Source organism: Petaurus breviceps, unplaced genomic scaffold, assembly GCF_028583685.1.
Source record: "Petaurus breviceps papuanus isolate PSGF00001 unplaced genomic scaffold, PetGlider_PUasm1.0 90823, whole genome shotgun sequence".
NCBI classification, from domain to species: Eukaryota; Metazoa; Chordata; class Mammalia; order Diprotodontia; family Petauridae; genus Petaurus; species Petaurus breviceps.
In genome coordinates this window covers 4,309,311-4,332,160 of record NW_027187352.1, presented here as the reverse complement: position 1 = coordinate 4,332,160, position 22,850 = coordinate 4,309,311, and the positions used below count along the sequence as shown (strand labels likewise).

At 43.6% G+C, this 22,850-nt stretch overlaps 1 protein-coding gene across 3 annotated transcripts in view; it reads right to left on the bottom strand.

Annotated features, from left to right (window-relative positions):
- Positions 1-22,850, bottom strand: part of SLCO2B1 (solute carrier organic anion transporter family member 2B1) — a 101,178-nt gene that overhangs the window by 51,701 nt on the left and 26,627 nt on the right. For all 3 annotated transcript variants that reach the window (XM_069070856.1, XM_069070858.1, XM_069070857.1), the window contains 5 exons: positions 21,916-22,053; positions 19,096-19,258; positions 14,597-14,848; positions 12,931-13,029; positions 1,261-1,442 (listed from right to left, as the gene is read on the bottom strand). In XM_069070856.1, the coding sequence (XP_068926957.1) occupies positions 1,261-1,442; positions 12,931-13,029; positions 14,597-14,848; positions 19,096-19,258; positions 21,916-22,053 (834 nt within the window). The remainder of the gene's footprint in view (positions 1-1,260; positions 1,443-12,930; positions 13,030-14,596; positions 14,849-19,095; positions 19,259-21,915; positions 22,054-22,850) is intronic.

The window sequence follows — 22,850 nt, the reverse complement described above, 5'->3', positions numbered from 1 at the left end:
TCCCAGGCTGGGCTTGTCCCAAAGAGACACACCAACCACTTAATTGCTGGGTTCAGGGCTGTTCCAACACATCAATGAACTTGATGAGTTGAAATTTGGTCTTTTTCATTTTTCTCCTTCAGTCTCTTGTGGATTAGGCCAGAAGGAGAGCCATCTAAATTAGGATCTCTCTGAGGGATTACCTCCCTCAAGCCTAGCCCACCCTCAGGGCCCCTCTCCCCACTGCCCAGAAACAGAGACATGTATAAGAATATATTGTATCTGACTTGCCTCCCACTCCTCAAATCGAGTTCTTCCCTCACAATAACAGCTCCTCTCCCTTCTTCCTATTTCCTATTTCTCATTACTTCTGGCAGTCTCTAAGATGTCTTGGATTTATCTGCTTCCTCTTCACTCACCCTCCTTCAAGCCCTCTTGTGCAGGCCATTGCAATTCTCTACTTCTGCAATTACTGATCTCCCTTTCTCCAGTCCTTTCCTTGTGTGACCAGGGGCAGGACACTTATTCTCTCTGGTCTTCAGTCCCACCCTAGTCCTACATAAAATAAGGGCAATCAAGGGGTTTTCAGTGGCATCAAACTGAAATAGAAATGAATTCTGTGTATTGACTTAGAAAATCACAAACTAATGTTATCTATTTTGCATTGTATTTACATTTTCTTGTTAAACACTTTTCAATTCCTTTTTAATCTGGTTCAGGCCCACTCCAGAGTCTTGAGGCATAGGCCAGGAGTTGGATATCTCTGGTCTAGATGATCTCAAAGGTTCCCATAAATTCTAATCCTACAACCCTATGATTCCTCTGCAATTTGTCAGGGGCCTGTGACATGTGCCACAGGCCTAAAAAGATAGGAAAGGGCTCTGAATGTTAGAACTTAGAGTCTTCATTAAACATAACCCTGCCCCCATCTCCAAATAACATTATGCCACATAAACCAGAAGCCCAGCGGAAGTAAGTTCTCACACATGGTGGGACCCCAGGGAAGTATAATTAATTGGAAGTGGGAGATGGTAAAGAGCAGGCCCTGAGCTTTGTCCCCTATAGCCCTCTGTTTTCCTTTCTTTCCCTTCCCAGCCAGAATTTCATGAACAACAAAAATGGCTTTTTTTTTTCTTTTAGCTTTGTTTGGGAGCAAGATGTCTCTAGGGAAGTGCCACGGAGCTCTGTCCTTGACCCTGCTCTTGGCCTTGAAAGAGGACCTTACACACTAGAACAGAAGAGATGTAAGGGGGTAGAGTCCCTGGCACCAAGAGTCCTTACTTTGTCATCCAGTGATGGTAAGATCTGTTTCCGGAAACCAAGCTCCTGCTCCTCCTTTGGCATCTCTCGGGGAAAAAAGAAGTAAGGAAGAGCAGTCAAGGTCACAGCACCAGCAGAGACCAAGAATCCCAGCCACCAGGCACCCACCCAGCGTGGGTCCTTTGGAGTCAAGGAGATGCCTCCTGGAAAAGAAACCAGAGCCAAGTGAGTACATGGGGATGCTGTGGTGAAGGGAGAGGGAACCCACTGGAGTCTGAGGACCTTGTTTACATAAATCATGTTCAAGTCATTCCCTTTCTCTGGGCCTGATTTTTCTCCTCTGAAAATAATGAGGTTGGACTGAACAAATCCAGTCCCTTCCTCCTCTGGATACTCTAATCCCATGAATACTTCCCTGTGTCAAGGTCACTTGTGATGATCCCCCTTAGAGACCCTGGAGTCAGACTGTGTGACCTTGGGCAAATCCTCTCATATTAGGACTCAATTTCCTTTCCTTTAAATTAGGGATAACCACCTCACCTGCTTCACAGTGGGGGTGAAGCCAATGAGAGCATGGATGGAAAATGTGTGAAAGGAGCCCTAGATCAACAGCCAGGAGATGTGGGTTAAAAGGCTAACTTCACGCTTACTAGTGCTACCCCCTTAGACAAGTCACTCCCCCTGGGGCTGCGTTGCTTCATCTTTGAATGACAGGGATGGGCCATGAGCTTCCAAGTTCACTTCCACACTAACTTTCTGAGTGCTGAGATCTTTGGGGCTGCCACCTTGGCTTTGCCACAGACTTAGCTGTGTGACCTTGGACAAATGACTTAACTCTATGCCTCAGTTTCCTTATCTGTATAGTGAGGCATGTGGCCTAGATGTTCTCTCCTGTCTCTTCTAGCTTTAAATCTATGATTGTATGATGCCCTATGTTCCAAGCTTCCTGACAGCCCTGGCATTCTGTGCTCTAATAGTCCTTTCCAGCTTCCTCTGTTCTAAGGTCCCTCTCAGCTCCAAAAAATTTAAAGCATTATGTACATACTAACGGCTACTATTTATTTTTTTATTATTTCTAAAGGTCCCTGTCAGCCCCAAACTTCTATATTCTAAAGTTTATTGTTGTCATTCAGTGGTATCTTTGACCCCGTTTGGGGTTTTTTCTGCAGAGATACTGGAGTGATTTGTCATTTCCTTCTCTAATTCATTTTACAGATGAGGAAACTGAGGCAAACAGAGCTAAGTGCCTTATCCAGAGTCACATAGCTAGTAAATGTCTGAGGCCAGATTTAAACTCAGGTCTTCCTGACTCCAGGCACTGTATTCTATCCACTGCTCCACCTAGCTGCTCAAATAGTATAAGAAGAGGCTATATTTTATTATGGAAAGGGAAAATAAAAATGGAGAGATAGAAGTGATAGATGAAAATCACTGTGGCACTATGTACTACAGAAAACCTGACATGAGAGGGTGCGGCAGGGTGAGGGTGCAGTTTGATGATTTCCAGAAGCATGTAACAACCAGCCTGGAAATGCTATATAGTAGTGAGAGGGGCCTCCGGTTATCCAGGCACCACGCACCAGAGCTCTGTGCTAAAAGCAGACCAACTGATAAATTCTTGATTTGCCTCAATTATAATTTCTTCCTTCAGGAGGAAGATGGAGCAGTGAGGGGAAGTGCTATTCTTAACCTGAGCCTGACCAACAAGGAGGAAGTGGCTGCTGAGGTAGAAATTAAGGGGAACCCTGGGAGACAGTGACCATTCTGTCCCAGAGACAGCTAGAGAGGGGAAATCATGGCATGCCCTGATGCATGACCGAAAGCTTTTGAGAGCATATTTTAGTGTTCAGAGAAAAGACAGGTAGCCTCAGAACCCCTGATTTAGTGATTTACAGGGAAAGTTGGGCTCTGAAGGATGGAAACTTCTCAAGAGGAACATTTAAGAGGTGTAAGCATAAGTTACATTAATGAAGAAGGGGGGGGTCACCGTAAGATGTGAATGCATAGAAAACTGATGGAGAGGCAGTGGCGTGGTGCCTTGGCTTTGGAGTCGGAAGGTGTGGGTTGGAATCCTCATTCTGCTCCTTCCTGGCTGTGTGACCTTGGGCAAGTAATTTGAGCTCTCTGAGCAGCCGTCTCCTCATTTATAAAAGATGAGGGGGTTGGAATTGATAATCACTAAAGTTCTTCCAAGCTCCAAATCCCATGACCCACTTAGATTTTTAAAAGTCATTCGGAGAAGATGTAAGTAAGTAAGAAAGGCAAGGATGGATAGGAAAGGGCACAGTTCTAGAAGAATCAGGCTATGAATGTAAGCATCCAGAAGGATCCCTGGCTTGGGATGAGGGCCAAGACAACAAAAAGAACTATTAAAACTATTCTGGAGGCAATAAACCTCTAGAGGAACGTCACAAGGCTCTGTCCTTGTGTCTGTCTATTCAGCATTTTTATCAACGATTTGGATGAACGCAGAGATGGCATTGGAGCTTAGAGATGACATAAAACTGGGAGGGACAAATGATATGCTAAGTGACAGAACTGGGACCTCAGAAGTTCTGAACAGCTTGGAACAATGGACTGACTCTTCAGTATCCTTTTATGTGGCACGGTGGAAAGAACATTGAACTTGGTTTTGAGTTCCTTTGAGTTAGTCTGTATGAGTCTCAGTTTTCTCATCTGTAAAATGGAGGTGCTAGTACTTTCACTACCTGCCATATAGGGCTATTACAACATAAGTGCTTTATAAATCTAAAAGCACTTAGGATGCACTTTTGCTTTATCAGTACTGAATTCAACGCTGGCATATAATAGTCATAAATGTAAAGTCCAAGGTTTAGGTTAAAAAGAAATAAACTCCAAAGTAGAGAAGGGGATAGTTATGTGGGGAGTAAAATTGTCCAGTCTATGCAATAAAAGAAACTGAGGCAGAGCTCAGAGCTAATGGCACTTCATTAAAGAGTCCCTGGTCCCCTCTAATGAATTGGACCTTGGATCTTCTTCATGGTCTTTGATGCCCCCTTCTTCTGGGATCTTGTTTTTATAGGGTTTGATAGTCAAATATGCAAAAGAGGTACGGTAAAATACAACATCTTATTGGTTGTCAGACCTTGCTTTTGAGGGCCAAAAGTTATATACTGGCAGCAGTGTAACAGATGGGGTGAAGCATGGGACATCTCCACTGACTAAGTAGTCAAAAGATGGTCACTTGTTCATGGTGGGCAAGAGAGAATAGTTCAGAGGTACAAAAATAAATTGCAGGACTTTCCATGTAATTGTGTCACCTTTGCCATACTAGCCTTGGTCCCCATGACAAGGAAGAACAAGGGTGGAGGGTCTCCAGTTAGCTTCCTATGATTAAACAAGTAAATTTACAATCTGTAGTAGTTCTGATGCCTGATATACAGAACTTATAATTACTATCTCCTATGGTATCATTTCAAACTGATTAATACTGATTGGAATATAGCAGTTCAAATGAATGCTTTCTCACAGGTAGACAGCAAGCAGTTCATCTGATAAAAGATCTGGGGCTTTTGGAAGACTTGCAAATGCAACATGAGTTCATTGTATAAAAGTCAAGTGTTCAAAGAAAGTAACTCAATTTTAGGTCCCATTAACACAAGCACAGGGCTCAGAAAGAGAGAGGTAATAATTTTGCTGTTCTTCTCCTTGGTCAGAACATATCTGGAGAATTTTATTCCATTCTGGGCTTCATATTTTAGGAAGGGCATTGAGACACTGGTGTGAATTCAGGAGATGGCACCCAGGATGGTAAGAGGACTTTATGCCATACAGAAGTCTACATTTCTAAAGAAACTAGGGATATTTAATCTGGAGTTCACAAGGCTTTGGGGCAGTGAGGAGGCACAGAGTACCAGGCTTGGAGTCAGGAAGACCTGAATTCAAATATGGTCTTAGACACTTATTAGCTGTGTGACCCTGGTCAAGTCACTTAACCCTGTTTTCCTCAGTTTGCTCATCCATAAAATGAGCTAGAGAAGGAAATGGCAAATCACTCTGGTATCTTTGCCAAGAAAACCCCAAATGGGTTCATGGAGAGCCAGATGTGATTGAAACAACTGAACAAGACACATGACTTTGGGAGAAAAAAATGAGAAGTATTCAATTATTTAAAAGGCCATCACGTGGAAGAGGGATTAAACTGAAAGCAGAATCAATTGATTAACAATTATTTATTAAGTGCCTGTTATATTCCAGGCCTGCACCACATGCCAGGGATACAGAAGTGAGATAGTCTTTGTTCTCAAGGAGTTTTCATTCTACCAGGACTAAGCAAAGGGCAGAAGCTGCAAAGATGAAAGTTTTGAGTTGATCCAGGGAAGATCTTCCCATGATTCTGTGATTCTAAGGTCCTTTCCAGCTCTGACATAAATTCTTTGATAGCACCTAAGAGTCTCTGAGTTGGAAGGGATCTTGGATGGCATCTATTTCTACCCATAATCCACACCAAGTCCAGTTGCAGATTCCCTAAGAAGTAATTATCCAGTCTTTGCTTTAAGACATCCAGTATCAAGGAGCCCACTGTACCCTGAGAGAGTCCTTTCCAGCCTGGGATCAGGGGACAGCTTATGATGAGTGCTGGATTTCTAGTTAGAGGGCCTGAGTCCAAATCTTGCCTCTTTCGCCACCTGTGACAATTTCCTCATCTGGAAAATGAAGCAGTTTTACAAGATGTCCTGAGGTCTCTTCCTACTCTAAAACTAAGATCCTATTATTAAAAAGTCCTTTCTTGTACTGAACTAAAACCTGCTTCCCAGTAATTTCCGTCCCATTCTTCCTGCCCTTGGGGGAACCAAGCAGAACAATCCTAACCTCTTCTTCAAGACAATCTTTCAAATACTTGAAGATAGCTATCACTTTCCTCCTAAGTCTTCTCTTGTCTGGATAAAATATCACCAATTTGTTTAACTGATGCTCATATGGCAAAGTTTCCATTCTCCTTCCAGCCTGGTAACCCTTCTCTGGGCTCATGCCAGCTTGTCTCTGCCTTTCCTCTCCTGTGGCATCAGAACTGAACACAGTATTCCTGGTGGGGTCTGACCTGGGCAGAAGACAGGGAGCCCCAGGGATAATTTTGTGGTAGCCTTCATACCATAGCACAAGGAGGTTTCAGGAATCTTCTATATCATACAGGGCATTTGGAAAGGGTCTTACGAGATTTTTTCAGAGATGAGGAAATTAAATCCTAGAGAGAGAAAGTGAATCGTCTGTCCAACGCCATACAGCTAGGAAATACCCGCCAAATCCAGAGCTCTTTCTACTACCTTGATCCATTTTTATAGGCATCATTATTCCGGACCTCTCAAAACAGGATCCAGAAAAACTAGCCTTACACCAATTCATGTCTTTGTAAGGAATTTGTTGTTGTTTGGTCCTGTCCAACTCTTCATGACCCCATTTGCAGTTTTATTGGCAAATGCACTGGAATGGTTTACCATTTCCTTATCCAGCTCATTTACAGAGGTGGAAACTGAGGCAAAGATAGTTAAGTGACTTGCCCAGGGTGACACGGCTAAAGTGTCTGAGAGCAGATTTGAATTTAGGTTTTCCTGACCCCAGGTCCAGCACTCTATTCACTGTACCACCCAGCTACCTTAAAGATGAGAGAAGAGAGAAGTAAAGGGACTTGCTAAAGGTCACATAGTCAGTCAGTGGCAGAGCCAGCATTTGAGCTCAGGACTTCTGATAGCAAATCTTATACTCTGAATACCCCTTGTTGGGATAGATTAATAAATTGAGTACCACATAGATAAGCTAGACAGAAATCTTTTGTGTACACAGTATATAGCAGGAAAAGGTCTGAATTTAGAGTCAGAAGGTCTGGGTTCAAGTCCTGAATCCACCAATTCCAGCTGTGTGACTTTAGGCATCAGATCTCAATCTTTCTGAGCCTCAGTTTTCCTATCTGTAAAATGAGAGGGTAGGACCAGAAATTCCTTCTGAAGTTCCTTCCAATTCCAACAGCCTATTATTCTATATTGATGTCTCCTTCTCTTCCCCTGGTATATTATTTCTAAATTTATATGTTCTCCTTTCCTCTGTAAATAAGATCCCTAGGATGTGGTAAGGGAAAGGGGGAGGAGGTGCCAGGCATTGGTATTCCATTGCAGTGACAAAAGGAGCGGAAAGGGGAAAGTCATTGTCATGCCAGACCGAACCAGAGACCAGGGAGGACAGTGAGGCTCAACCCAGGCTTCAGAAATGAAGAAAGGAGGAAGAACTGGAGCCAAACGAAAAGAGGCCCTGGACCAGGAGGCAGGGAAAGCTAGAATCCTCAGGAAGCTGACAGTTCAGCAAAGCTTCAAGCCCAGGACTGGATACTGTTCACACCCTCCTCCCTTCCAGTTTCTCTGAGAATTTCCTAGTAATTGGGAAACAGAATGGGCAGGAGGTCACATGATCCTCCAGACTGGATGACCGCTTCTCAGGGCTGGGTTTCTTTTCCCCCAATCTATTCCTAGGGGGCCAGAGAAAAGCAAATAGAGGGCAGCGTCATTTGCTGACTCCTGTCCCAGCCCAACCTCACTCAAGATTCCTTGTCAATGTGTTCCTGTAAGGAATTGGTTGTTGTTCAGTCATGTCTGACTCTTTGTGACCCCATTTGCAGTTTTATTGGCAAATGCACTGGAATGGTTTGCCATTTCCTTCTCCAACTCATTTACAGATGAGGAAACTGAGTCAAACAGGGTTAAGTGACCTGCCCAGGGTGACACAGCTAAAGTGTTTGAGACCAGATTTGAATTTAGGTCTTCCTGACCCCAGGTCCAGCATTCTATCCACTGTCTCACCCAGCTACCTTATAGATGAGAGAAGAAGAGAGAAGTAGAGGGGCTTGCTAAAGGTCACACAGTCAGTCAGTGGCAGAGACAGCCTGTGTTCAGGAATAGATGGCCTCTAACTTCCAGCTGAGAGACTTAGTCTGAATCTTCTTTCTAGTTTTATACCTATTCCAAATGATGCAGAGATAGAGGATTAAAAAAAATTTTTTTTTGGGGGGGGTGTTGCCGCTAGGTGACACAGTGAATAGAGCATCGACCCTGGAGACAGGAGGACCTGAATTCAAATGTGGCCTCAGACACTTGACACTTACTAGCTGTGTGACCTTGGACAAGTCACTTAACCCCAATTGCCCTGCCTTCCCCCCTCCAAAATTTTTTTTTAACAATGTCTTTTGTTTTTAAATCACCTAAACTTCCACTTGTATCCATCCCAAGGCCCTTTGGAATAGCAGTGTTTCTAGCCCAGCACCCTTATCCGTCATCCTGCAGATGTAGCCTGACCAGCCTCCTGCAGAGGCTACTGCCCCAGCTTCTGAAGACCCAGAAAGTTCTGTCACTGTCAGATGGCTCCACATCAGAAAAGGAAGTGATTTTTATCAGTGGAATTGATATTAAAGAAGATGCATTACCATCTGTTTTGTCCCTGCACCCTAAGAACCATGGGACTTTTCCATCTCACTTGTGGCTGAAACTGTCCATATGTATTATCTTCCCCCATTAGAACATGAACTCCTTGAGAGTGGAACAGTCCTATTTTTCTATGTGTGTCCCCACAGTGCTTTGCACATAGTAAATGCTTAATAAATATTTCATTCATTCATTTATTCCCTTCCCCCTCTCAGAGAGTCATCTCTTAAAATAGAAATGTTTAAAAAGAGGAAATGAGAAAGAAATCAGCAAAACTAATCAGTGCAACAAAAAATAAAATCTGATAACATGTTCAATATTCTACACACAAAGACCTTCCTCCTCTCTCCTCTCCCCAAAATCTGCAGGAGTTGAGGGAGGTGTCTTTTCATAAAAGATAATCATATTAATTCAAACAAGGCAGCAAGCTGGGAAGCTGTTTCATGGGGAAGGTGGGAATCACCCCCCACCCCATAGGGCATAGGCAATAATCCTCCATAGGCAATGGTTTATTCTAGCTAGACCAGCCAATTTCTTAGTCCTGTGAGGGTCTATGACTTTCAGATTCAGGCCCACAAAGCCCATTCTATTCTGCCTGGATCAGAGTCTTGGAGTCCAAGGCAGAAGGCTTTACAGGATTTAGGACAGAAAGAGGTTTTAGGGACCACTAACCCAACATGTCACAAATGAGAAAACTGAGGCCCTGAGAGGGGAAATGATTAGCCCTAGCTCATGTAAGTAGTAAGGAGTAGGCCCATGATTCAGAGCCACTTCCTCTACCTTTAAATACTGGATTTAATACTATGAATACTATACTGTCTCCCTTGGAGGGAGGAAAAGAAAGTTAGCCAGTAATTCAGAAAGAATGAGGGTGAAACAGACAACCAAAAATGACATTGACAAAGAACCTGGTCTTATAAAATGGCCCAATGAGTTTGGTCTAGAGGAACAAAATGGCCTCATGACAATTAATTGTTCCTGGATGCAAGGGCGCTTTTCTGGGCCAGGAAGGGTGCAGGCAGATCTTTGTGGTGAGGGGTTTCCAGGCTAGAGCACTTCATGAGCACTGGACTAAGCATACAAAACCTGAGTTAAAGAATAAATTATCAAGTTTATATGCTGGCAGGTGGGTTTAGAATCAGGCCTTCAGCCTTTGTTCTGCCGATTAATAACTATGTGATCTTAAAATAAGTAAGTCCCTTCTCTCTGGGCCTCTTTCCTCATTTGTAGAATGAGGGTCAAGTTAGAAGGCTTCTGGGGTCCCTCCAGCTCCAAAGCTATGATCCTATGATCAGAAGGCTCTTGGGAACAGATGGGCATTTTGCAGACTTAAAGTGATGTGTACAAATATATGGAAGAGGAAGATGAGAAAGAAATCAACAACAACAAAAAAATCAGTATATTAAAAAAAACAACAACCTTACACTAAATTCAAAATTCCATGCACATCGTCCTCCCCCTCAAATGTGCAGAGGAGTTAGGGGAGGTATCTTATCATAAGGACTTCAATGAAATTCAAGGCAACAGGGCCAGGAAGTTGTATGTTTGTATATATATATATATATATATATATATATATATATATATATATATGTATGCACACACATGCATGTATGTGTGTCTGTGTATGTATGCACACAAGTACATACATGTGCGGTGCATGCCTAGCTATGTGTGTACATGTATACATATGTGATGTGCGTGTGATTGATATGTAGCAAATTTATCATATATGCATGTGTATATGCACATATACGCGCACGCATGTGTGTGTGTATGTGTGTATGTATGTATGTATGTATGACATTACAGGAAAAAGAGAGAAGGCCCTGGGTTCAGAGGCGGTAGGCCTGGGTTTAAAAACCACCTCGAAGCTCCCCAAGGGCAGGGGCCCTTTTCTTGTTTTTCATGGCATCCTCTCTTCCCTGCCCCCTTCCTGCCTACCTCAGTGCCCAATAAGTACCCACAGAGCACCTATCTATCGATCTATATATGTATACTAGTAAGCACCAATAAAGGCTTGTTGATGGCCTGACTCCTACTTGTAACTGTGGGATCTTAGTCCAACTGTTTTTCCCACCCCCTAAAGGGCTCATTGTGTTCTGTGAAATAAAGGGAGTGGATTAACTGATAACCATGGCCCTTTCCCAGACCTAAATCCTATGCAATTGATGAATCTTAGGAACTGCTCTGAGTCTCAGTTTTCTCATCTGTAAAATGGCAATAAGACCACCTCCCTCCCTTCAAAGGCTGTTGTGTGGAAAGTGCCTTGAAAATTTCAAGTGATGCAGAGATAGGAGCCATTGTTTCTGAATGCACACATTCTTTTCTCTTTCCTTTGTGAGGGGAAATACAAATAAACTTTGAAAATACAAGCTTGTGGTCCAGAGTGGGAGTGAGAAATGGAGTCAGAATACAGAATACTTGAGGGCAGATGCTATTTCAGTCACATACCTTTGCAACTCCAGAGGTTAGCATTGTCCCTTTGCCATGGCGGGCACTTTTTGAAGTGAATGGAAAATAGGGACCAGATACTCTATCCAGGTCTTGTTGTAGGGGCAGCAGTAGGGGAAGGAAGGAAGGTAATTAGAGAAAGGAGCAGCAGGTCTCTGAACCCAGGGAGCATAGCAAATTAAAGGGCTAGGAAAGTCATCCCTAGGAATTTTAAGTTAGGCCTTCAGAAGAAATCAAATAAGGCTGAGAGATTTGGCCCTGGGACCCACAGGTCTGGGGAGGCATTGAGGAAAGGGTAAGACAAAGGTGAAGATGATATGGTCCCTGACCTCATGTTTATAATCTAATAGGGAGGGTATTGAGGCCAGATGGGAGTGAGGGTTTGGAGAGTGATACAAGAATTACGTAAGTAACTAGGATGCAAGATAGACTGTGAAAAGGGGAAAGGAGAGATCCAGGAAAGGAGCCCAAAGGAAATGTGAGGAAAGACAGAGATGGAAACTCAGGGAAGACTTCCTGGAAATCAGGGCACATGAGCTGGGCCTTGAAGGGAGCCTGATGCTTCTGACAGGTAAAAATGAGGAGAGACTGTGTCCCAGGCCTAGGGGACTGTTTTCATAAATGGGAGTGAGGAAGGGGCAGGACTAGGTTGGGGAATGTGGAGTAAAATGATTTGCTAGTAACAGAATATATGAAGGGGAGTAATGTGAAATCAGGCCGAGGCCCAAGAGGACTGATGATGAAGCAGGCTTCCCATCTCCTGACAGAGAGGCAGGTGATGGACTCAGGATGCAGAATGAAGCATATATTTTTGGACCTGGCCAATGTGGGAATTTGTTTGGCTTGACTGCATTTTTTTTTAAAGAATTTTCTTTTTCTTTTCTTTTCTTTTTTTCAAAAACGTAAGGGGGAGGTAGGAAGGAGAGAAAATTAATACTTTTCAACTGAAAACAAAAGTTAAAAAAAAAAAATAAGCCGAAAGAGAAAGCTGCAGCCCTCCATGGCCCTTCCTTTCCCTGAGTTTCCTTGTGCATCCCGGGATAGGGGTGGTGGAGGGTGGTGGTGGTGGCCCCTGCAGTGGCTTCCCAGAAGCCAAGACTCACTGCAGTGCTAAGCATCTGGTTTTAGGAAGTTGCCACCACAGGCCAGAGACAGGTCTGGGCAGCTCGAAAACTGAGCAAGGCTTCCCCTTACTGCACCTCACTGCTCCACCCCATCCCTTTCCTGGTTCCAGGAGGACCTAGGGACTTAGTGTCTGGGCATCCTGTTCCCCCTTTGAAAGATCCAGAATCATTTTCCTGAGGCTTCAGCCTCTTCTTTGAACTAAAAGAAAGTAACAACAGGACCCTTTTTTCTACATTGTTTTAAGATATATAAACCAAGGCTTCCGCAAGCCTAGCATTGCCAGAGCACCAATTCTCCGTTCCCTCCCCGCCTCCACTTCCCCAACTGAAATCAGTCTCTGCCTCTGTCTCTCCTCAAATTTTCCTAAATCAATCAACAAACATTTATTATTATGTGCCAATCAGGGAACTAGGCATTAGGTATACAAGTACCAAAAAATGAAAGTTCAGGATAAGGATTTTGTTTCCTTTTGTCTTCTCTCATGGCACTGAGCACAGCACCAGACCTTCAGAGTAGACAAAATCAATTGGATGCTGCAATAAAACCGGTTGTAATGCCCCACTAATCTTGTTCCATGTTGTCTCTGGATCTCTGGGATTATTACTCTCTTCCTTCTTTTCCCTCCTCCCCTCCATTTCCAGTGGTAGAAAGATAGGAAGGGGAGAATTAGAGAAAGGGAACTCACCTTCAGGCATCCGATCAATATCCACATAAAACCTCAGCATGAGGCCTCCAAGCCCATAGGCCAACCCTGGTCCAATGAGAGTCACAGCAAACAGGATCCCTGTTCATGGCATAGAATCTTGGGTTAAGGGATAGCCCAGGCCTTCTTGTCCAAAGCCCTGACACATACTTCTCATTCCCCCAAAGCCTCACAGAATCTCTAAGTTGGAAGAAATCTCAGATGACCTTCAGATGACCCAAAAAGGAACACCTTTTAGAAGCATCCTTGATGAGTAACCATCTATCCTCTCCTTGAAGACCTCCAATAATGGGGAATTCTCAATTTCCTGAGACAGCCTAATCCATCTTGAGATAGTCCAACTCAAATTAAAGTGAAGAAACCTAAATGCTCTTCCACACTTTCTACCAAGCCACTTCATTCATTACCAAAAAAAAATTATTATTTTCAATGAAGAAATCCCCTAACCACTTCCTTCACTGAGAACAAAAAAAACCAAGAAAAATAAAATGCCTGTAACAACTATGTGGAGTCAAGCAAAAGAAATTCCTATAGTGACCACATCAAGAAAAATATATTTCTTACTCTGCAGTTTAAGTCCTTCATTTTGTTGTCAGGAGGTGGGATCAAGTCACTTCTTTCCAATGATTCAGCATCAGAACATTCCCCTACCATCTCTAGAAAGGCTTCTTGTTTTGATGGGAGAAAAGCTCCCTCAATACCCATTGTCTGGTCAAGGAAAGCTCCTAGATGATCTCTTAGCCCTAAACTCAAGGTTTATCCTTTAACTAATGGTAAGCCTAATTGAAACCCCAATTTTGAGCCTAGTCCTAATCACAATCTAAACACAACCACAAACCCAACCTAGTCCAACTTTAATTCCAACCCAAAGCTGAATCCTAAAATTTACCTCTAATCTTAGTCCTAAACCCTGCTCACCTCAACCTCAATGGTAAATAACAGCAACTAGTATTTATATAGTTCTTTAAGATTTGCAAATATTATTTAATCTTATCCTCATAACAATTGATAACATTGTCTCCATTTTACAGATGAGGAAATTGAGGCAGACAGAGGTTAAGTGACTTGCCCAGGGTCACACAGCTGGTAATAGTCTCAGGCAGGATTTTTACTCAGTTCATTTCCCATTCCATGTCCAGGCATCCTAGCTGCCTCTCCAACTGAAAATCCAGTCTTCACACCTAACCCTAATCCCAATACCACTCCAGCCATACCTAACAACCACCATGAACCTCATTCCAAAATGAATTCAACCCAGTTCTAACATTAATATCACCCTTTAACCCTAAACCTAATCCTTATCCCCAATTGCTCTATTAACCCTAACCCCAACTCTAAGCCAGCCCCAAGTCAAAATTGAACTGAAACCCCAACCTCAGTCCAAATCCTTAAACCTAGCCCCAAACTTAAGTATACCTTTAACTCTACCTCCAAATCAAAACCCTATCTGAATATTGTATCCAAATCCTAATCCAGTCCTAACAAACACAATTTAAACCCATTCTCACCCTTACCTTTAATCCCAATGCTAACTCTAACACCAACCTTCTCTACAATCTTATTTGCAAATCTCACATCAGCCTTAGTCTTTAATTCCTTCTCCCAGCTCCCCAGGGTCCTGGCTGAGGGTAGCATGTTTGACTCTTACCTAAGTAGAGGGGGGAGTTGCTGGGGTGGGCAAAGTCATCAATGTAGGAGATTCCAAAGGGCTGGATGGGCACGGCACCCACACCAAGCAGGGTCTGTGCCAGGAACATGAGCCCCACCACCACTATCTGTGGGGCCTCCGAGTATAAGGCACAGCTGCTATTGTTTGGGGTTGAGACTAAGGCAGAGGTCAGGGCTAGTGCTGGGGCCTGGGACAGCAAACATAAAGAAGAGCCAGAGTCCTGAGGCAGGTCTGTGGAAACAAATAGGGAGAACAGGTAAATGGGGAAGTAGGGAAAGTCACCATAGTGATCAGTCACACTCAGTTCATTCATTACTCATCCTCTCCACTTACCCCTAGGTCAGACCCTCTTCTGTATTCTGGCCTCTGCCCCCACCTCCTTCCCACCTTCATGGTATAGAGAAGAAAGAACACTGACCTGAACAGCAGGAGCACTGAATTAAGAGCCAGAGCACCTGGGTTCTAATGTCACTTCTACTATTTTCTGCTTGTGTGACCCCAGACAAATTATCTCCCCTCTCTGGGCCTTAAAATGAGAGAGCCAGACTAGAATCAGAAATTCTTGACCTAAGGGCCATGACCTTGCTTTTTAAAAATATTTTGACAACTATTTTAATATAATTGGTCACCTTTATAAATCCTATGTATTTTTATTTAATGCATTTAAAACATTATTGTGGAGAAGGGGTTCAGAGGCTTCCCCAGACTCCTGGAAAAGGGATCTGTAGCATAAAAAAGGTTAAGAATTCCTGGACTAGATGGTGTCTAAAAGTCTCTAAGGTCCCTCTGACCAAGTCTGTCACTAACTTCCTGTGCTTCAGTTCCCTCATCTATAAAAAGGCAGAGTTTGACTAGACAGTGTCTGAGGTCCCTTCTAAACTTTAATAATTACTAAACTACTGGATTAGATTGCCTTTTCCCCCTTGAGTTCAAATTTATACCCTTTACCTTCATTTTGGGGTTTATTTAGAGGTTATTCCAGGACAGACACATCTTCCCTGTGTAATAAAAGCATACCCTCAACCAAGAAAGTCAATAATACTTGCTCACCTCATATAAACTGCAAATATTTGGCAAACAAATTTTGTAAGACTTTTTAATACACACACACAATATGCATATTTGAGTATTTCAGTGGATGTTCTCTCTTTCTAAAATCAGGTCATTTATTTCAGGGAGACTGTGTTGATAATAGAAATATTGAATTTCAATGATTGGATTTGGGTTCAAGTCCCAGCTCTGTTATTATTTGTTTATGACCTTCCTTTCTCTCCTGGGGCTTTAGTTTCCTCCTCAAAAAAACCCTGGGTTTGGATTAAAAGATCTCTAAGGCTCCTTACAACTTTGAAATTCTACAGCCTCTGTTCCAAGATCCCTTCCAGTTCTGATATACTATGTGGTGTATTGGTTCCATGCCCTTGCCAGGATGCCCTGTGGAATAGTGGAGCTGGATTTGAAGCCAGATGACCAATATTCAAATCCTGACCCTGCTACTCACTTCCCAGTGTCTTTGGGTGAGCCCCTTAACATCTGTGGACCCAAGTTTCTTTGGGCTGTACGATGAGGATGTTGGACTAAATGACCTTGAAGTTTCCTCCCAATTCTGACCTTTCATATTATAGAGTCTTTCCAGCTCTACAATCATATTTATGTATTTTTCTGTTTACTCTGTAGAATCATAACCTTCCCAAGGCTCTGTCCTGGGCCCTCTTCTCTTCTTTTATACTATTTCATTTGGCTATCTCATCAGCTCCCATCTCTATGCAGATGATTCTCAAATCTACATGTCCAGTTCATGTCCAGGGAGTCTTTCCTGACTCCCAGGCTTGCAACTACAGTGCTCATTGGACAACTCCAACTGGCTATCTAGCAGATTCCTTAAAATCAGTATGTCCAAAACTGAACTTATTCTTCCCTGCCCCAAACCTGACCCCCTTACTAACTTCATTATTATTGAGGGTACAGCCATCCTTCCAGTCACCGAGCCTCACAACATAGACATCATCCTTAACTTCTCACTTTCTTACTCTTCTACATCCAATCAGGTGCCAAAGCTCTGTCTGTTCTACCTCAGAAACATCTTTTGTATCCACTTCCTTCTCTCCTCCAATACTGTCACCTGGCATAGGTCCTCATCACCTTGCACCTAGATTACTACAATAGCCTTCTAATTGGTCTTCCTGAATCAACTGTGGAACATCTTCCAATCAGCCCTCAAATGGATCTTCCTAAAGTTCAAGGCTGACACACCCTATTCAGTAGACTCCAATGGCTCCTCATTACTTCCACGATCAAACATGAAGCCTTTTAAAGCCCTTCATAACCTGGTCCCTACCTACCTTTCCAATCTTCTCCCACCTTACGCACCCTCCCTGCCATGTTCTTGATAATCCAGTGTCAATGGTCTTCTTGTTTTTTTTCCTTAAAATAGACATTCCACCTCCCAACTCTGGGCATTCTCATTGGCTGCTCCCCATTTCCAGAATACTCCCTCATCAGCTCCACTTCCAGGCTTCCCTGGCTTCCTTCAAGTCTCAGCTAAAATCTTCTGCAAAAAGGTTTTCGCTGTCTTCCTTAATCTTAGTGCCTTCCCACTGAGATTACCTCCAATTTTACCTGTCCATATCTTGTATATACATAGTTGTTTGCACGTTATCTCTTCCATTACTGATGCCTCCCTGAGAGGAAGGGTCATTTATTTATTTATCATTCATTTATTCATCTGTTCATTCTTATATCCATCCACCCATCTGTCTGCCTCTCTCTCTCTCTCTCTCTCTCTCTCTCTCTATCTATCTATCTATCTATCTCTTTTCTGTTCCTCAGCACTTAGCATGGCATCTGACACATATTAGGTGCTGGATACATGCCTGTTGACTTGATTTTCTTTGCAATGGTAATATTTGGAACTGAGGTCCAAGACTTTGCACAATAGACTCTTACTGAGAAGATCCAAACCTTACAAACTTCCTCAGTTCCCTTTTCCAATGCCTCAAAACTTCTCTCTGTCTTCATCCATTTCTCTATCTGTCCTCCAGTCTCAAAGGATGGAATGCCATTTCTCTACTGTAGTACCATTAGGTCTGAAGACATTGGTTCTCAGCTCTGCCTCTAACTTACTGTGTGACTTTGGATAAATCACTTGTCTTTGGATATCAGTTTTCTCACGTGAAAAAAATAACAGAAGAGATTGGACTAGATGTCCCTTTCAGGTTTAAATTTTTAAAAATTCTTTAAATTTTTGATCTCCTCTCCTTTAGGACCATTTCCCAATGATCATCCCCTCTTTCTCACGAATCATTGATCTCTCTCTCTCTTTTTACTGGATCCTTTCCTTTTGCCTGTAAGCATCTTTTCAATGCACTTTCTTCAGTACTTAAATACCAATACTTCAGATATCCTTTCTGTTACTACCACCAAGCTACTATCACCTCCTTCTCCTTCCTTTCCCCATCAAAGTTGTAGAAAGTGTCATCTACACTTGACTCCATTTCCTCCTGCCCTCCTCACTCCTCATTCCCTGTACTTTGGCATTAGACTGCACCACTCTATAGAACCAGCCTACTCACAGGTCACCAATGAGTTCCTAATTATCAAATGTGAAACCTTTGAGCAGTCCTTAGTCTCATGTGAGTTCCCTGAAGCATTTTATACTTTCTGGACTATTGCAGCAGCCTTTTGGTTGGTCTCTCTTTCTTAAGTCTTTTCCATTTGGATCCATCCTCTTCCTAAAGAAGATACAGGGATAAGACTAGTTGTTATTTCACTAATACTGTTTCATGCTCTCTCTGGGCCTTGGGCCTCTCCTCAGCTATCAAACTGATCCTCCTAAAGCCCAGGTCTGACCATGTCACATCCCCTACTCAATAAACCTATGGTATCTTATCACCTTCAAGATCAAATAGAATATCCTTGATTTGGCATGGACCACTAACTCTATAGCTCCTGTTCCACATGTCAGCTGCCTGTTGCACCCCTTCATCCAGGTACTCCAATGGTCACTCATTCTTAACAGGTTCCTGGAACTTACTCATCTTTCCCTCTAAACCTTCTCCTTTCAACTTTCCATCCTCCTAGGCACCCAGATCCCTACTCTTAGAATTGTTTTTAACTCTTTCCTTTCCTTCCCCTCCCATTCTTTACCCAGTCATTTTCCAAATCCTGTAGATTTGACTTCTAAAACATCTCTCATCTTGGTCCCTTCCACTCCATTCATGCTAACAATTCAGCCTAATTCAGGATCTCATAACCTCTTGCCTGGGCTCCTAACTAGTCTCCACCTTCCTCCAATTTCTTTCCTCTCTAATTCATACTTTAAAGCACTTGCCAAAATAATCTTCCAAAAGGACAAGTCTGCCCTTGTTATTAGCCTTAATATTTCTCCATTTTTCAGGCTTCTTTCTCACTACTCCTTGCAAGAACTTTCCGTTCCATCAACGGAGTAAGATCTCCCACAGGCTCCCACCAGGCTCCCTCACCAAGGTTAACGTGGTCATAATGATAGGGCTCAGCGATGAAATGGGGAAGACTCATGAGGAGTCCTGCCGCCGCGACTAGGACAGCTCCAAGGCCAATCAGACGGGGCCGGTGGACCCGGCTCCCAAAGTAGCTCACGAATACGATGAGGGCTGTGTTCCCCACCTGCAAGGGAGAAGAGTCAGGAAGGGGTAAAAGGCTGAGACACTGACTTCTTCTCCATGAACCACTATGCGATCGACCAAGAACAGCCCTGGACCTGGGGTAAGAAACCTGAGACTGAATCCCAGTTCTAATACCCACCAGCTGTGTGTGGCCATGCACAAGTTCCTTTACTCCTCTGAATATCAGTTTGCTCCTCTGTAAAATGGGAAAAATAGTCTTTGTACTATCTACCATAGGAGGTGGCATGGAATAGTTGGTAAAGAGCTGGCTTGGACATACGCTTAAGAAAGAACATGGATTGATGTAGGAATGTTCATGCTTCTGTACTATCAAAGGGAGGGCTGTAGCATTGAGAAGCCCCAAACTTGTGTAGTTTATCTGAATACCAAATCCTTCTTGCCTTTGGTCCCTACCCAGCAGCATGGGGGTGTGGTGATGGTCTGATGTTATGGAAATTTACAAGACTTAAGACTAATCCGAGACACCATCAGCTTACTGTCCAGATTACTAAAATTCTACAAATGAAGGAAAGTGCACTGGATGAGGAGTCAGAAGACCTTGCTTTGATTCCTGACTCTGTCACTAATTCTAAGTGTGACTTCAGGAAAGTGACTGGACCTCCCTGGGCTGCAGCTTGTTTCCCTGTAAGATACATGTTAGGCTAGATGACCTCTAGAATTCTTTCTTTTTTATTACTTTTTTTTTTTGGAGGGCAATTGGGGTTAAGTGACTTGCCCAAGGTCACATGGCTAGTTTTTGTGTTAAGTGTCTGAGGTTAAATTTGAACTCAGGTCCTCCTGACTCCAGGGCTGGTGCTCTATTCACTGCACCACCTAGCCACCCCCCTAGAATTCTTTCTTACTCTAGCCCCCAAAGCTTCTGCATCCCTTTCCCCTAGACCCCAAGCTAACTTGATGCTGAAAATGGACAACATCTGCTAGATCTTATGTCTACAGGTTGGGCTCACCTCCTCCATGCACCTGTCTCCAAACAGCTTGTTCCAAGAGGCCTCCTGCCATTCTTCACTCCCATCCCCATGCTCACTCGCATACTCATGCCTACCTTGTTATTCAGTTGTATCACTCTCTTTCTGACTCCATTTGGGTTTTTTTGTCATGTGTGTGGTTTTTTTTTTTTCGGCAAAGATACTGGAATGGCTTGCCATTTTCTTTTCCAGCTTATTTTTACAGATAAGGAAACTGAGGAAAAGAGAGTTAAGTGACTTGCCTAGGGTCACACATCTAGAAAATGTCTAAGCCTGAACTTGAACTCAGGAAGATGAGTCTTTCTGATTCCAGGCCTGGTCCTCCATCCACTGGGTCACCTAGCTGCCCTCATGCCCACCTAGCAGTCCTCAAAAAGAGAATAAGAACATGGGAGAGGCTCCCAACTCCAGACTGTCATCAAGCCAGGGCATGGTGGGGGGGGATGAACCAACTGCTATAGACATAGGGGGATTCTGGGTAGAATCACATAATTTAAAAGTTGGAAAGGACCTAAGAACCATGAATCATGAGACCTTGGATGTAACTTCTCTTTGATCACCTTGCTATGTGATCTTAACCAAATAACTTAATCCCTATTTTCCTCCTCTGTGGGATGAAAAGGTTGAACTAAATGATCTTTGGATTCCTTTCTGACCCTAACATCTATGAGTTTATGAGTCAGGGCTGCTTCAACTTGCCACATGATTTGGGGTGATTGATTTCCCCTTCCTGAGCTTCACTTTTCTCCTATGTGAGATGACTGGTGCTCCCCAGTTTCATGATTCCACAATTAGCCTTTCAGCTATTCTATTCTAGTACTCTCATTTTATAGAGGGGGAAGCAGGCTCAGAAAGGGGGCTACTGGCTTATGGTTGCATGCAATAGAAAAATCTCTACTTTCCATTTTCAGGCTCCAGAGGCCAGGAGGGGTGGCAGTAGTGGGGGTAAGCATTTGGTGACTTTGAACAGGTCTACTGTGTGGTGGGGATGAAAGACAACCCCAATTCTCCTTAAAGGAGTCTCTCTGGCCAGTTCCAGTCTTCACAAAACAAGTCCAGGGTAGGAGCTTACTGTTTGTTCATACACTAACAGAATATCAGAGTTGGAAAGGACATTACTACAGAATATAAAATGCTGACAGATCCCAGAATATTTGAGGGGGAAGGAAAGGTATCCTAGAACATAGAACTCGAGCTCTATGAGGGACTTTAGAACATAAAATATTAGACCTGAATGGACCTTATAACAGAGAAAGTTTGAACTGGGAAAGACCTTAGAACAAAGAACATTAGAACTGAAAGGAACCTTTAGAATGTAGAATGTTAGAACTGGAAGAACTGGAGAGGTCATTTAATGTAATCCTTTATTTCTGTAGAGGCATATTCTCCCAGAGAAGGGATATGACTGTTGAAAGTCACAGGGTGTTAGAGGAAGTACAGGAGTCTTCCCACTAGATAGTGTTGCCTCTTGGAGAGTCAACTGTTACTTTTAAAGAGGTAGGGTGAGTCCCTGAAGGCATAGCCACAGGGGAGTATCACTGAGGAGACCAACCATAGCCAAGGGTGGAGTCCAGAAGTCAGGTAATGGGAGAGAGAAGGAAGATGCCTTCACCTGCTTCCCCAGGGTGCCGGGATAGCCTGGAGCACAGCTGGGTTGGGGTAATGGACATACCTCATTGAAGGCAGCCAGGAGCCCTGAGGTCTGACTGGACAGGCCAAAGCGTTTCTCTATGGTGGAGATGGAACTCTTCAGGTAGCCTGAGATCATGAGTTGGGCCAGCTGCAGCAGGCTGTGGCAGAGCACAAAGAACTGCAAAGATACAAAAGGGGAAGGGAGGAGAGCGGTAATGGCAAGGGGAGAGACAGAGACAGAAGAGAGGGAGAAAAGGAGGGAGAGACAGAGACAGAAGACAGGGAGAGGAGGGAAAGACAGAGAGAGGGAGAGAAGGAGAGAGACAGAGACAGAAGGGAGAGGAGGGAGAGACAGAGACAGAAGAGAGGGAGAGGAGGGAGAGACAGAGACAGAAAGAGGGAGAGAAGGAGGGAGAGACAGAGACAAGAAGAGGGAGAGAAGGAGGGAGACAGAGACAGAAGAGAGGGAGGGAGAGATGGAGCAGGGGGTGGAAGACATAGAAGAGAGGGATAGAGACAAAAGAGAAGGAGAGAAGGAGGGAGAAACAGGAGAGGGAAGGATAGTAAGGAGGGAGAGAGACAGAAGAGGAAACAGAAGAAAAGGAGAGAGGAAAAGACAGAAGAAAGTGAGGGAGAGAAGAGGGGAAGAAAAAGACAAAAGAAAGGGAGGAGAAGGGAGACATGATTTATTTAAGAAGGAGCATGTGGGAAGAGAGGGAGGAGATACTTATTAATTCCTTTCAAGCTTCTGAAGCAGGACCCCCAGGAGATGGGAAGGGGTAGGGAGAGAGACAAAGATCCTGGGGGGAGTCTCTCGGAGAGCTGGTGGGACCAACAGAACTAGAGGTGCAGAACTCCAAAAAACTGTTTGTTGGTGGCAACTTAAGCTTGTGTGCTGTGAATTCTCTTGCTTCCTAGATCCCTTCCTCCAACCCCCACCACTTTACCAGGAGCTGATACCTACCTCAAAGCCAA